Raw genomic sequence first — 15,829 nt, forward strand, 5'->3', positions numbered from 1 at the left:
AAATAGGTAAGAGCTGGTTTATGAATAGGTAAGGGGTAAGAAATGCTTCCCTTCTACAGTAATTGATTTTATTCGCTATTTCAATATTATAATGGCTTTGCTTTGGTTTTCAGCTTCCCCACTCGCCTTGAAAAAGAGACCGAAACGCGTTGGCGGCTGAGGGGATCTTTCATAATGGCTGAAAGCTAAGTACATTTAAGTACACTACTGAAAGTGAATGAAATAGTGAACGAATAATAATAATAATATAAAAATAGACACCAAAACTCAACTAGAATATTTGCAGAGGTGCCTTCGGGTGATATGAGGAAGTAACCCTCTTAAGCTATGCTGCTTGGGGAGCAATCTGATAACCCTTTGGACCTCTAAGTAATGAATTGCTGACCTAGTGATTGAAGTGCTTGTGGTCTTGTGTGATTTTACAAATAAAAAGTAGTAATTACAGCTTATGATTTATCTTTAATCTTATCTATTGTTTTGCCTTTTGTCTTTGTTTTGTTCTATTTCTATCATTTAAATTTCTCCAGAATTCTACTGTTCAACGGCTCCCCCTTCTGCTTCTATTCCTTTCTCTCCTCTCTTCTACCTTCCAAAGTATTTAGATCAATGCTGTCTTGTTAAAATGTTTATTTTATTTTTATTTTTCCTCTAACTCTACTTTTCACTTCTCTATTACCCTCCAGGTACTTTAGTTAGATTGTGAGCCTTCGGGACAGTAAGGGAATTTTTCAAGTACCTTTCTTATTTCTAATCTTAATGTATATTTTCTGTAAACCGCTTAGAACCTAACGGATGTAGCGGTATATAAGAAATAAATTACATTACATTACATTAATTACAAGATGACTTATGCGCATAGGAAGCAGGCTAGAAGTACAAGATCAGGTAAAAGGAGAGTAAATAGTATCACTAGAAATTCCCCCATTTACCAGAATATTCAGGGTTCTGAGACGCTGATCCCCTGCGTTATATGCATACAGGTAACCTGCTGCTTATAGAAATTCTCTGCCAGCTTCCACAAAGCTATTAATCAGAGAGCGACAAACTGTTTCTCCCTACTCCCTTCCCCTTGTAACTCCAACTGCTTTTTGGAGCCCTCTGTACACTGTTTATCAAGCTAAAAAAAAATACTCTGACTCTTTCAAAAGAGATAATGATAGCTTTCTGTAGTAGTAGAGAATGACGCAGGGAAAAAATTTGTCCCCGTCCCCACAAGCTCGGCCCCGTCCCTGCCCTTTTCCCGCCAGCTCGGTTCCTGTTCCATCCTCATAAACCATCTGATCCCATTTGCACAAGCCTCGAATAGTTATGATTTTATTCTGAACTTATGTTATTAAAATATAAAAAGAATCAATATTCTGTACAATTGTCATTTTATAAATCACAGAGCAAGGATCAACAAAACCTCTGTCTCCCCTCACAAATATCCCCTCCACTATCGAAAAAACTGAAATCAAATTACTACAGAATGCTACATAGAAAAATCAGGCTAACAGAATACTTCAGTCACACATGGCAGGAATAGTGTTAGGGGAGTGCAACTAGGGCAACTACCCCCTGGTCAGAGAGAGCCCTAAGCTAGCTGGAAGCTAGGTTTGGGCTTTGAAGCCCCCAGTTATGTTTAACACCAGCTCTAGCAAAATACATATTTCAAATCTGATTTATTCTAATCACAAAACAGAAAATAAAATTATTTTTCTACCTTTTATTGTCTCGTCATTTTATTCTTGTTGGCCTCAGGCACTGGATTCTGGGGGGGTTTTGTCTTCTCTTAACTCACTTGCCAGGGTCTCCTGACCATTTGACACTTTTTTTCTCCATGTTCACCATCCCATCTTTTATCTGTGTATGTATTGTTCTCCATTTTCAGCGTTTCCCTTCTCTATGTCTCCTATATGTCCCTTTCTAGTATTTCCTCAGTGCCCATCTCCCTGCCTTCATCATGTCTATTCTATGACCCCCCCTCCCCTGTGTACAGTATCATTCCTCTATATCCCCCTGTCCAGCATCTTCCTTCTGCGTTCTTATTCTCCCCCATGTCTAGCCATAGTCTGTGTCTATATACCCTCCCATGTCTAGCATTACCCCTCTATGTCCATATACCACCCCCATGCAGCATTCCCCTTTTTGTCACTGTTCCTATGCTCCCATCCATGCCCATCATCTCCCCTCTTTTTATATTTCTCCCTGTGTCCAGCTTCTCCCCTTCATTACTCCCTTACACTGATATGTCTCTCAAACTCTCTTTCCTCCCTTCCTCCACAGTGTTCAATATTTCACTCATTCTTCCTTCATTTCTCTTTCCCTTTTCTTCTCTCTCTCTTCCTCCCTGCAGGTCCTGCACCTCTCTCCCTTCCCTCTAGCCCCCTTCCCATGGACCTAAAATATCTATCCCCTCCCATCAGTACCCAGGTGTAGGTCTGGCAACTATCCCTTCCCTCCAGCTCCAGTCCAGCCACCACATGGGCCCAGCATCTTTTTCCTTTCTCTCCCCAATCCCCAGACTAGATCCAGTAACTGTCACATCAGCTCCAGACCAGATCCATTAAATTTCTCCCAGCCCAAAACCAGATCCAGTAACTGTCACCCTTCCCTTCAGCAGTCCAAGCAAACCCCTCCCAAACCCTTTTCTCCTCCATGGGTACAGAAGCAGCCCCTTTCACAAATCCAGAAGCCCTCTCCCTCCTTCTCACGTTTCCAACAGCCCTCACACCCTCCCTCGCTTTGCCCGATTGCCGGCAGCAACAAAAAGATAAAAAAGTATAGAAACCCATGACTTTCCTGGGTCAGCCTCTTCCCGCCTCCCGGGACAGGCCTACCAGTCAGTTGGAAGTTTCCTGCATGCAGTACTGCTCTGGGAATCTTCTTGCTGCTGAGGCCCTCCTTTAGATATAACTTACTCTCTCTTTTTCTCTAGTCTCTTCCAGTCACTACTGTTACTTGGGTCTGTTCAGGTCACCACCGGTCACTTCTGTTCACTCAGGTCTCTTTGTCACTTCCAGTCACTTGGGTCGCCTGGTACCTTGGTCCATGCGGATCCACTGGTTACTGGTCAATTCAAGTTTGAACTTACCTGGTTTAGACGGGAGTCAACATGCATCCCCCCCAAGGGTCACTCTTAGGAGTTCCTGTTGCCAGGAACGCTCCCTCTCGTATTTCTAGGCTCCAGACCTTGTCTGCAAGCTCCTATTTCTCTCGGGGTGAGATCTTGACTCAACATACAAATGAATTTGCTTCACTTGGCCTGTTGGGAAGAGCCTGTACCCTGCAGGTTTTAGCATAGGGCTTTTCCATGCAGCTTTCTCTCAGAGGTGATTGGGGTGATAATGACTCCTGGCTGCTGTTACTATTTCTAATTTGTCTGTGAGGTTGCATTTATATATTGAGGGTAGGTGATTATAACTATGATTAAATGCTGCAGAATTAGTTTAATATAAATATTGTTAATCATCCCTGACATCTTTTTCCCCTGACTGAAGCAGAAGGATGGGAATGGCAGATTCTGTCCTATGTCTGAAATGTATAATGACATTGCATTACGAGTACCTTAATATTTAAATCAGTTTGGTTTCAGAAATGTGTATGTAAGAATGTGCTCCCACAATGCATCATAGGTCCTGGGTTCAATACCCTCAGAGAGGTTCAGAGGGAAGTGAAATTAATGACAATGACAGCCAAGAGCACTTGCACAAAATACATTGTATAGAAATAGGCTTAATATAACAGTGATGCAATGCTTAGAAGAAAGATTTATTATATATAAGCTTGGTACTAAAGTACAGAAAAATATTCTACTATAGAGATAGAAATAGACTTTTACAAGTACAGAGTATACAGTTAGATGTAGAGGCTGCTTCTGTGTGTAAATGAGAGAGAAAGGACAGTTTACCTGCATGAATGTGTGTCTCTGAATAGGTGAGAGGTGGAGGTTTGAGGGGCTGAGAGGAGGAAGAGAGGCAGAGAGAGCCAAGGGCCAAGAATCAAGAAAGAAAGAATCCAGAGTAGAGAGCTGCACGGGAACGGGGATAGCGGGAATCCCGCAGGACCCACGGGGATCCCATGGGTTCTTCCTCCAGGTCATGGGGATCCTGTGGGGTCGCCACCTTGGGTCACGGGGATCCTGTGGGGACACCCCACATGGTTGCAGGGATCCCACGGGGTTGGAGAGCTTGGTTGATATGCACCTTTAACTGCTCTCCACATTGTAGTCTTCTTTGCAGCGTGCAGTGCTCTCAGCATGCCTCCAGTAGCTGACCCAGAAGTCTTCCCCGACAACAGAGCTGACGTCGGAGGGAAGTCTTCGCGTCAGCTACGTTCAGCATGCAGGGCCCACTGCCCTGCAAAGAAGTGCAGCTGGAAATAGTGCTGCCCTTCAGCAGCTACGGTAATTAAGGTAGCCTGCAAAAAGATCGCTGGTGCACCTAAACTCTCACTGCCAGTCATTGTGCTGATTCTAAGCTAATAAAGATCGGAGTTCAGGTGCAAAAGAGCTGAGTGTTGCCTTTGAGGTACACAGAAATGAAGGACCAGCATGATAGGGGAGTGGCCAGTGCTTAGAAGTCTGGCAAAGGGGGAATAAGGGTCGGACTTCACCTTGAGAGCTATGTCCAGGACTTCTGAGAGAAATAGAGAGGGCAGAGATCTCATCTGATCCAAAAATCCACATAAATCGGGCATAAGAGAAAAAGTTCCCTTCAGAGGAGACACCGCCCAGGAAAAGGATCTAGGCTGCTCTAATTAGCTGAAGGTGAGACTAGGAGGCCAGGGGGGAAACCAGAGGATGCTGCAAAGAGGACGGGGAGGGGGGGAGGGAGTCCATGTGCATATGTTTGGGGGGGAGAAATAATGACTGAAAACACGAGAGGGAGAGAGATGGTGGACAGGGAGGGAGGGAAGGAACAGAAAGGGAGAGAAGTTGGACACAAGGGATGAGGGGAATAGAGATACTGGATAGGAGGGTAGTTGGGAAGAGAAAGGGAGAGCTGGTGGACCTTGGGGTGGAGGTGAGGGGCAGAAAAGAGGGAGGGAGCGAGAGCATGCATGCGTTACAGCAAAGAGGAAGTGCATTGGGACATGGGAGGGGCCCAAATGCAGGATATAGAAGGGAGGAGGGAGTGCATTTTTGAACACAGAAGGCATAAACTTGAGACTGAGAGAGGATGGAGGAAGGGAGGGAAAGAGATGTTGAGGTGGCAGAGGGAAGGGAATAGAAAGGGAGAATTGGGTGTGGGTGTGTTAGTGAGAGGGAAAGAGATGATGTACACGGGGAATGGAAGAAAGCGGAGAATTTTTGATCATAGGGAGGGAGTGAAGTACAAATGAGAGGGAAGAGAAAGATGAGAGGGAGAAATGTGGTGGAAAGGGAACAGTGGGACAGAATGAAAGGGATGCAAGAGGGAGAAATATTGGACATAGTGGTGAAGGGAATGGAGGGAAAGATGTGGCATGGTGCTGGAGAGGAGTGATAGGAGAAATGTTGGGCATGGGGCTGGTGGGCAGGGGCGAAAGATGCTGCACATGGTTCGGGGGATGAGAGAGGGATAAATGCTGGACCATTGTAGGAGGAACCAATGGACAGAAACAGAAGAATTTGCAGAAGACGGAAAACCGGAGAAAAGAAACTGGGACTAACTTGATGGAAAAATAAGTCTCCAGACAACAAAGGTAAAAAAACGGAATTTATTGACTAAAATATGTTAGGTTTGGGAAATGTATATAGCAGATGCCTTTGTATTGTGTTCATAAGAAAAGGAAAAGCATTTCTGGTTTTATTTCTACAGTGTTGAAGTACTTGCTGACCCTTGCTGTGGCTGGTGGTTATCCCCAAGCACCGCCAGCAGAGGACCTCCTCTAGAGATGGCCAGAACTCCTCTCCACCAAGTGCAGCAGTTGCTGGCAGCATCCATGAGCCGCTGAGGTGTCAGCATCTGTTACTTGGATGCTACTGCTGTCTGCTGATCATGGCAACTGCAGAGGAAGTCCTCAGCTGCATGTCACGTAGGCATGGAGCTCATCACTTAGGCAGAAAGCTCAGCACAGGTACACATTGGTTCAGCTGCAGGGGTGGTCTTGAGATTGTGGGGGACAGCAAGGGGGAAGGGAGAGGGAAGTTACAGGCAGGCCAGGGTAAGGAAAAGAAAGAGTGAGAGCTAGCATGATGGGAGAGAATGAGGTGACAGGGAGAGGGGGGGGGGCACAAGCTAGCAAAGACAAGTTAGCAGGCAGTATGGCTAATATGAGAACTAGCAAAAAGGAAAAGGTGACGAACATCATGAGGGGTAGGGAGAATGAGGGAATGGAGACATAGAGCATGGGATGACAGGTAGCTAGAAAATAAGGTGGCAAACAGGCCATCCAAGGTGATAGCCTTCACCTTGGGCAGAGATATAGGGAGAGTGAAGTGGCAGGCTTGATGGGGTGAAGGGGAAGGGAGAGAATCTGGCATAAGCGGGTACAGATATGATGGTGACAGGATCAGGGGTAGGAAGAGTGTGGTGATGGTGACAAGGAAGCAAGTGGGCCAGTATGAGGAGTAGGGAGGTTGTGTTTTGTATGTATGAAAATGACTTTTCTTTTAGCGTTGACTGTGCAGGATTGATCTGTATTAATCTGGCTTCAGTTTAACAATGGGTATATTAATGTTCTAATTCTCACTGCAGTGTTTATGATGCTCCCTTTTCCTAGGTACACCCTAGGCTCCAACTAATTCAAAATACGGCCGTTAAACTGATCCACGATGCGAAGAAATATGATCATGTTACTCCCCTGTTGATTAAATCCCATTGGCTCCCAGTCAGCCATCGCATCACTTTTAAAATACTATTCTCAGTTTTTAAAACTTTGAGTTATAATGAGCCTCAATTCGTGACCAGGATGTTAATACCATATAATTCCCCACGATCTCTCTGTTCGACTTCCCATAATCTTCTTTCCATTCCCTCTCTGAAAATCATAGGCATCAGAAGGCACGACATGTTTTCGGTTATGGCCCCTCAACTATGGAACCTTTTACCTCAACATATTAGAGAACTAAAAGACTTATCATCGTTTAAAAAAACCTTAAAAACTTACCTTTTCAATGATGCATTCGATCTTTTATTTTCCATTCAATAATCTTTTTTTTCATCTAATAATATATGAAGCCAATTTGGCTCCAAAATTACCCTCCCTTTTGTTCATTCCATTAATGTTTTTCTTTCTTACTTGATCAGCATTGTAACTTTTCCCCCCTTTTTCCCTCATGACTCACGTTAGTTTTACCCTATACTGTCAATGTCACTTTGTACGTAAGCACCCGATATTTATTTGTATTTTTTTTTTTTTTAATTATTATATTGTATATCGCTTAGTAAATTAAATAAGCGATTCATTAAATACGAATAAAAACTTGAACTTGAAACTCATAGATTATTACTAAAAATATTTTTTTTATAGAGAGGAGGGGGTATTAAAAAAAGGAGGGGGTATTCAAAAATGATTGTATTTTATTGTTGGTTTAAATAAACTAAGGCTTAAAAAAATCAAAACTTTCTGAAGTAATTTCTGCTTTTTATGGGGACAGATAACTTTTAGGGGGTGATGGGCAGGGACGGGCGGGGACGGAGGGGATTCCTCATGGGGACGGGTGGAGATGGAGGGATTACTCATGGGGATGGGTGGGGACGGGTGAGATTTTGGCGGGGACGGGTGGGATTTCTGTCCCTGCGCAACTCTCTAAAGAAAGAAAGAGAGAAAAGCCCAGAGAGAGAGAGGGGGGGGGGGGGAGAACAAGGCTCCAGAGAGAGAGAGTTAAGGATTTTAACCTACTACATTTATAAGTTTGAGACTAATTCTAAAAATACCCACATATATAAGTTTGAGACTTGTTCTAAAAATAGCATCTATTGTTACATTGGTAAGGCAAGGTGTGTGAGGTGTGAAAGACTGAAGGAGAAAAGAGAGAAACTATCTCTCATAGATTTGAGTTTCTGTTATTTTCCAGCATCTCTCTGTGATACCTAGCCTCTGTCTGAAACAATGGCTCTTCTGTAACATCCCATCCAGATTCTATACACTAGGTATTCAATCCCAATCCGCAATCCGGGAGTTGCAGAATTCCAACACTTTTCTGAGCACATGCTCCTCCCCCTTAGACTGAGAGCTAGAAAAGCTAGAAACATATCCAGTTACAATTTCTGCAAGCAATCCAAGCAGAAGTCTTTTGTAGTTGCTCTGCTTCTTTTTCTTGTTTTTCACTTAAAGTTCACTTTCTTGGTGGCTTCAGTGCCTTGAGACCCCCTTCCAGGTGGTCCCCTGTCAGGAGAAAGGACCCAGTCCTGCAGTGCCAGACTGCTGCTTCACAGAGAAACTCTGCTGTGTGCCATCCTTAGTAAACTCAGGGTCCCTTTCCCTGGGAGTTTGCTTGCCTGCTGACCTTGTCATGGGTGTCAAGCACAGGCTGTATGTGTCTGGAGTGAAATTCACCTGGGCTTCAAGGTGTAGGCTGCTTTTCCCGCCCTCGACTGTGTGGTGAGGATTGTGGGGGTGGAGGTCATAGTCGGTGTCCAACTGACTGGCAATCTGAAGATCTTCAACTCTGGTCGTTTGGAGAAGTTTCTGAGGCAGAAAATCCTTTTCCTGCATTCAGCTGATGTTTAAACTGCTGACAAGCATAGCACTGCAGAACTGTGAGTAAACCTACATTATTTCCTATAGAAACTTCGGGGGTAGGTTGCTGAATGCTTTTAAAGTCATTTTCAGTTTCTGAGGGTATGGTTTAGGTCCCCCACCTCCCCAGACCCCAAATCACTATTTTTTATTTTTGGGTTTAGTTTATTTTTGCCGTTTTTGGCAGGAATATGCTGGCGGTGGCTATCTTGGATTTTCAATGATGTTTCTCTAGGAAAGTTTCGAATGTCCTTGGATTTCACAAAATCTTACCTCCATATTTTAATCTACCTAGAGCAGGGGTCTGCAACCTTTAAGACATAAAGAGCCACTTGGACCCGTTTTCGAAAAGAAAAAAAAACTTGGAGCCGCAAAACCATTATAAAACAAATCTAACACTGCATATATTGTTTCTTATCTTAATGCTATATACAGGATCACTAAATTGAAAATAAAATCATTTTTCCTACCTTTGCTATTTGGTGATTTCATGAGTCTCTGGTTGCACTTTCTTCTTCTGACTGTGCATCCAATCTTTCTTCCTTTCTTTCAGCCTCCTGTATGTTTCCTCTCCTCCAGACCTCATTCTCTCCCCCAACTTTTTCTTTCTGTCTCCCTGTTCCCCCTTCTTTCTGTCTCCGTGCCCTCCCCCAAGCCACTCGGTTTGCTGCCACCGCAATCGGGGAACAGCCCCCAAGCCACCGCCGTCCCAAGCTTTCCCTGCAGAAGTGTTGCGCTGACCAGCATTCCGCTCCCTGACGTCAATTCTGACGTAGGAGAGGAAGTTCCGGGCCAACAAGGCATTTCTCCTCATTCCATCCAGCCTGAGCCCCATCTCTCCTTGATCCAGCATTTCCCTTCTGTGTCTGTCAGAATTACCATTCCACCTATTTTCCAGCATCACCCTTCTTTGTGTCCATCTCACCTATATCCCTATCTCACCATTTTTTCAGAATCTTCATTTGTCTCTGTCCTTGTCTTTACCCCATGTTCACCATTTGCCCTTTCAATGTCTTTATCTCCCCCCCCCCACACACACTTTTTCAGTATTACTTCTATGTCTCTATTTCACCTCCTCTTCATGTTCCCTCTGTATCTCTATCCTTATTCAGTAGGTCCTGCTTACTCTTTCTCTTCTTTGTGTCACTATCTCCATTTTCAGCTTTCCCCCCTTTTCCTTTGTTACTGCACCCTGTAGCTAGAATCTTTCCACCCTCCCTCCACTCCGGCCCAGCCCAGTATGAAATATTTCCTTTTGTTTCCCTCCCCTCTCTCTTTCTCTCTCTCTTCTCCTCCCTCACCCACGAGTCCTGCATCTGGCCCTCTCCCTTCTACCTGCACCTGGCAACACCCCCCTGCTCCGCGGCTCTCTTCAGCAACTCGTCAGCAGCAGTGATCAAGACAAGCTGCCGACATCGAGGCCTTCCCTCTACGAGTCCCGCCTTTGTGGAAAAAGGAAGTTGAAACAAGCGGGACTCGCAGAGGGTAGGCCCCGACGTCAGAAGCTTGTGTCGATCGCTGCTGCTGAGTTGCCGAAGAGAGCCGCGGAGCAGGGGATGTGGCCGGAAGCAGGTAGAAGGGAGAGGGAGATAGGAAGGCTGTAGATCTCCGGAGCATGACACCGATCCCGGCCAGGATGATTTCTTTTTCAGGCGTGCACCTTACAAGTCCAGCGTCGCGGCGGGAAATAGCCATGCTGAGCAGTGAGCTCAGCACTACACAGATGAAAGCCTTGCTTGCTGATTGGTCCGGCGGCATGGTGGGGCGGGGCCGCCGGACCAATCAGCAAGCAAGGCTTTCATCTGTGTATGTGCTGAGCTCACTGCTTAGCATGGCTATTTCCCGCCGCGACGCCGGACTTGTAAGCTGCATGCCTGCGTGACACACTACCGGAGCCGCAGCAAAGGTGGAAAAGAGCCGCATGCGGCTCTGGAGCCGCGGGTTGCCGACCCCCGACCTAGAGCATCACAGATTTCTGTGTTTTCCATGTTCTGCAGCAGCATTTCCAGTTCGCAGCTCTGCCCTTTGGTTTTGCGACAGTGTCCTGCACTTTCACCAAAGTAATTGTAGTTGTGGCAGACTTTCTCCACTGACAGGTGGTCTAGGTTCATCCTTTCTTGGACAACTGGTTGGTCTGGGCTCTATCTTGTCAAGAGTGCAAAAGTGCATTGGAGACAGTGGTGTTTCTACTTCAGGAAACTTATGCTGTTGTTGACTTCTTATGTTGTAATAGTTCCATATATTGCGGTTACTTCTGTCCAAATGTCCAGTTGGTGTGACCCAACCCAACGAACCCAGATTCTTCATATACAGTATTGTTTGAGCACAGTTGGGTTCCTATATATTTGTTTGGAGCACAAGGACTCTGGTTGGATTGGGAATCCATGACGGATGGTTATAATTTTTTTTTTATTTGTTTCATAACTGTTGGTAGCTGACACGATTGGTGTTTGGGACACACTGACTGGACATCTGGGCAGAAGTAAATGCAATATATGGGACTATTACACCATAAGAAATCAATAACAGCATAAGTTTCATCACCATACAGATAAGTGATTTTTCTTTTGATTTGTTCCTCCTTTTTGAATTATGATCACCTGCTAATTTGCTTGTGTTAACTTGCACCCTTATGCATGAGGGAGCAATATAGGTTGAGGTATGATCACACATCAGCTTATCAAATAGTGACCCAGAATATATATTCATGGTGATGGAGAACAGAATGTTGCCATGATGGTTCTCCATTCCATTGGTCTTAGTTCAAATGACTGGTGTGTGGGGAGGTACTGAGCACATTCTTTAAGCACTAATACATTAGCTTACCTGATAGATTTACAGTGATTGATAATATATTTTAAATATACAGAGGCATTCTGTTTTTGTTATTGTTAAGATTTTGAGAGTGCCTATTTAGTAACATTATCCCCAAGATATTTGTTTGATGGGATCTTTCAACAGGACAATGTGACATGTCATACCACAAGAATTGTTTATGAGTTGTTTGCAGAGCACGACCAAGATTTACAACTACTTCCCTGGCCTCCGAATTCCCCAGACCTTAACCCACCTCTTTGGGACCACCTCTTTCGACATGTTTGATGGCTAGGTCCAAAAGTAATAGAGAACAAACTCATATCAAGTGAATTTCATTACCAGACCTCAAACACCCAAGGTACTACTTTTTAATTTTTTCATGCCCTTGCTGGGGTGATGTGTTCATCATTGGTCTTGGTAAAGTGACGTGTGCAAATTAATTTTTTTAAATTTATTTTTAACAGGCTCTATAAGATTATAAAGTGCTTGAAGTGCTGTAAAAGGAAGGCACTTATCTTTATGCTCTTGGTTTCGTCAGGGGCTATGCCTCCTCGTATATAAACACCAGTTTTCCGGTGAAGGAACCAGTTCCTGAACAAAAAGACTAGCACAGCAGGCAGACTGGAGAAGATACCTGGAGGTTTCCAAGGTGATAAGTGCATCTTTACCTGCTGTCAGCATTTCACGCTGCATCAGTGTTCGAATCTCCTTGCTTAACTCCTTCTTGGTCATGTCCTTAAGGAAGAAGATAGACATCAGAGCAGAGTTTTCACTAGAGAAAAAGGATGTAAGTAGCTTTTCAGGTATTCATTTATCATTTATTAAAACTTGCTAAAAATGCTTTCATCACTATAGCAAGCCAAAGCAGGGTACGATAAAACAAAACAACAAAACAAAGTAAAGAACACCATTGCATATAGGAAGATTACCATTCAGACAAGATAAAGCACAATCAAATTACAATAAAAAAAGATAACATATTGCATGATTCAAGCACAGTAACAATCCCAATTGAGGCTTTAAAAAAGTAGCAACTGGTAAAAGGGGGTCTATTGGCAAGACCTCCAAAAGCCAAACCAAAGAAATAACTCTTATGTACAATTTTAAATTCACAAAAGGAAGACTCTGTTCTAAGATATGAAGAGAGAGAGTTCCACAAGAGGAGATGTATTTCAAGGATGAATAATCCCATAGTAACTGACAGTAGATAAAGACCTGTGTGGTCCATCTAATCTGCCCAACACTCTCATACTCATCATCTAGTAATTATTCATTTTACTTGTTACTTTCTTTAATAAGATATCCACCCCTCCTCCCTCCCCATGATAAGCAAGACCTGTACTCAGATGATATGAATGTGGTATAAAATAAGCATCCTTGCTCCTGATCTGTCATGCCATATACAGGGCACAGACCACAGAAGTCCATCTGGCATTGACCACATTGCCCCAGTGTTGCTGTCAAAGTTAACTCCAGCTGTTTGATTGATTTTTGGTTTAAAAAAAGAACGACCGTATTAGTCCATATTATCGTTTACTTCATTGGCTGCCTTTGGAGGCAAGAGTATTATTCAGATTTTCCTGAATCTGCTTTAAGCTGATATCGAGATTGTCTCCAGCTTACCTTTTTCCTCATTTTGTGTTGCACAGACCATCAAGAGAAACTAGAAACTTCTACTTATTTGCTTATCCAAAAATTAATGGGTGTAGATATAAGACCTTCTTAGATAGGACCCTAGCAGTTCAAGCTGGTAGGCAACAATCTTGGTTAGGTAAATATATTCAGCAAGCTATGTTATCCTATTGCAGTTTTCGGAAATTAATTAAGACCACTTTGTTTGATAAGTTTATTACTTAGTGAGTTTTATTGTTAAAATTCTATTTTACAAATATTTGTATTTTTTTACTGTATTATTGTATTTCGCTGATTGTCCAGCTCTTTTTAGTGTAAACCGCTTAGAACTTTTGGTTATGGCGGTATAAAAGAATAAAGTTATTATTATTTATAAATATAAGGGACAAAGATCGTAGAAGCCCATCTGGCATCCGCTTCACTTTTCCACTGCAGGGGCTGCATTTAAGCATCACTCCGGCACATCATAAATGAAGTTATAGTTGTTGATCTGATGATCTTTTGAAGTAGACAGAACAGAGAAATCACTAATCAGTGTTACTGTGAGATATACTTCAGAGAGAGTCATCACTCAGTGATACTGCATGAAATGTTATTACAGTACAGAGAATGAGAATCCTCACTCAATGTATACAGTGAATGCAGTATACAATGTATACTGTAGGGGGAGTCATCACTCAGTGTTATTGAAGTAGAAGCCACAGTGGAAGTCTTTGTTCAGTTATTGTAGTGTGTGCCCTACAGGGGGATCCCTCACATGATGCTACTGTATTGGGCCCAGCAAATGGAATCCTCCCAGTGTTACTGCAGTAGAAACCACAGAGGAATTCTGCTTTCAGTGTAACTGTAGTGTTTATTACCAAATATAATGAATCATTTAAGGGCTCTGTAATATATGTTGCTTCTTACATAGTATCTTACGTAGTATCAAACAATCTAAAATTGCAATATACAGTATTACCACTGAAATAACAATACAGTAGCATTGTATCAAAGGTTGTGCTAAAGGGGCATGCAGTATACTAGTGACTTTGAAAGTGGCTTTCAATTACCACAAATCAGTTTAATTATTATTATACACTCCAAGCAACCCCCAAATATTTTTCATTTAAAGAAACTTATGCGCCTCAGCCTCACCACTCCACCGCATCAAATATCTTTCATAGCAGGAGCTTTATGTGGTAATATCCTCATTGGCTCTTTTCTTTCAATCTAAATCTTTTCACTTCAATTAATTTATAAAGTGCTCTGTGCTTCATGCTACATTTAGCTTAATTGTTCTATTAAAGTATATAGTGCTTTTTCATTTCATATTTACCACAATTCATAGATAAATTAGAAATAAATTAATAATAGATAAAGTTGTTTTTTTTAACTTAGTTTTCAAGCAAATTTTGAATTCAATTCATCTCTAAGCATTCATTATTCTTTAGTTTGGTCAGTAACTCGGTTCAGGGGGATAAGACCCGACATGTTTCGCACATTGCTGTTTCAAGGGTCCTCCCACAACCGCCAGTATCGATGCACCACGCTTACATTTTCAAAGGCATTTATTTACCAATGATTCATTCAGTGCAGCAGTGATATTAAAAAAAAATAATAATAATAATAATGATGCATTTTCTTTTATTTTATGATAGGAGGAAAAGATAGTACCCTTGTCCAGAGAAGTCTTCAAGACCAGGCTGGAACCACGCAAGGCTGACCAAGAGGAACAGTCATCCTTGGCATCACACCAGCCCCCCACCCCCCACCCCCAAAAAAAAGGTATGTGAATCGTGAAAGGGCAAAGGTATATCAAAAGCCACCCTTGTCCAGGGTACTATTTTCTCCAGTGACAGTGTTATCCAAAAGGGTTGATCCAGGGATTTGTAGTCTTTTTCTGAAGGACCACAACTGGGAAGTCACAAGTCCCTTCATGCAGTGGGGTAAATCCAAAACTGGATCAACTCTACTAAACATGTCTGGAGCAAAATGGCAGTCTTCAGATCCAATGACTGTTTTGTTTGGAGTCATCTGGGCTGCTAGAAGAAAATGTGTGGGAAGAGGACAATTATATACACAACCAGCCCTTAGTGTGACCTAAACATCACAGGCATAGGCAAAGTATTCAAGGAAGAGATTTAAATTTGCAGTGCAAATGGAACATTCTTTTCTACTTGGATAGGGAGAAATGTTGAGTGGGTTCAGAGAATGTAGGGAAAAATACTGTTGAGAGAAAGGGAGAGAACAGATGAGGAGAAATAGTGAAAGGGAACGGGGGAGAATAAGTATGGAAAAATGCTGGGTGGGGTAAAGAAAGGCAAGAAGAAATGCTGATAAAGGGGGAAAAGATGCAGAGAAACAATAGGGAGGATAGAGAAGGCTGGGAAATGCTGGGAAAAAAGGAGATATGTGACAAGGAGAAACTCTAGGTTCAGCATGGAGGGAGTCAGGGTGAACTGCTGGGAGGGAGGGGAAGAGACAAAGAGAAGCGTTGGGTGGGATAGTGGGTAGAGGGAAAGATGCTTGGAAGGAAAGGGGAAGAAGGTTCAAGGAGATATGATAGAAGGGGTATGGAGGAAGGCAGAGAGAACACTGGTGAGTGAAAGGAACAGAAGAGACAAGGAGAAACAATGGGAAGGGCAGAAACGCAGAGGAAAGGGGAGAAGCCACAAGAAGAAACTCTAGCTTCAGCATGGAGGAAGTCATGGAAAAATTCTGGAAGGAAGAGAAAAAAGAGAAAGGACAAATG

The 15,829-nt window shown here is 43.1% G+C and overlaps 1 protein-coding gene across 1 annotated transcript in view; it reads right to left on the reverse strand.

Annotated features, from left to right (window-relative positions):
* The window catches only part of CCDC183 (coiled-coil domain containing 183), a 341,250-nt gene that overhangs the window by 182,303 nt on the left and 143,118 nt on the right, over positions 1 to 15,829 (reverse strand). The window contains exon 8 of the mRNA XM_033960753.1: positions 12,132 to 12,198. Coding sequence (XP_033816644.1) covers positions 12,132 to 12,198 — 67 coding nt within the window. The remainder of the gene's footprint in view (positions 1 to 12,131; positions 12,199 to 15,829) is intronic.

Source organism: Geotrypetes seraphini, chromosome 10 (assembly GCF_902459505.1).
Source record: "Geotrypetes seraphini chromosome 10, aGeoSer1.1, whole genome shotgun sequence".
NCBI classification, from domain to species: Eukaryota; Metazoa; Chordata; class Amphibia; order Gymnophiona; family Dermophiidae; genus Geotrypetes; species Geotrypetes seraphini.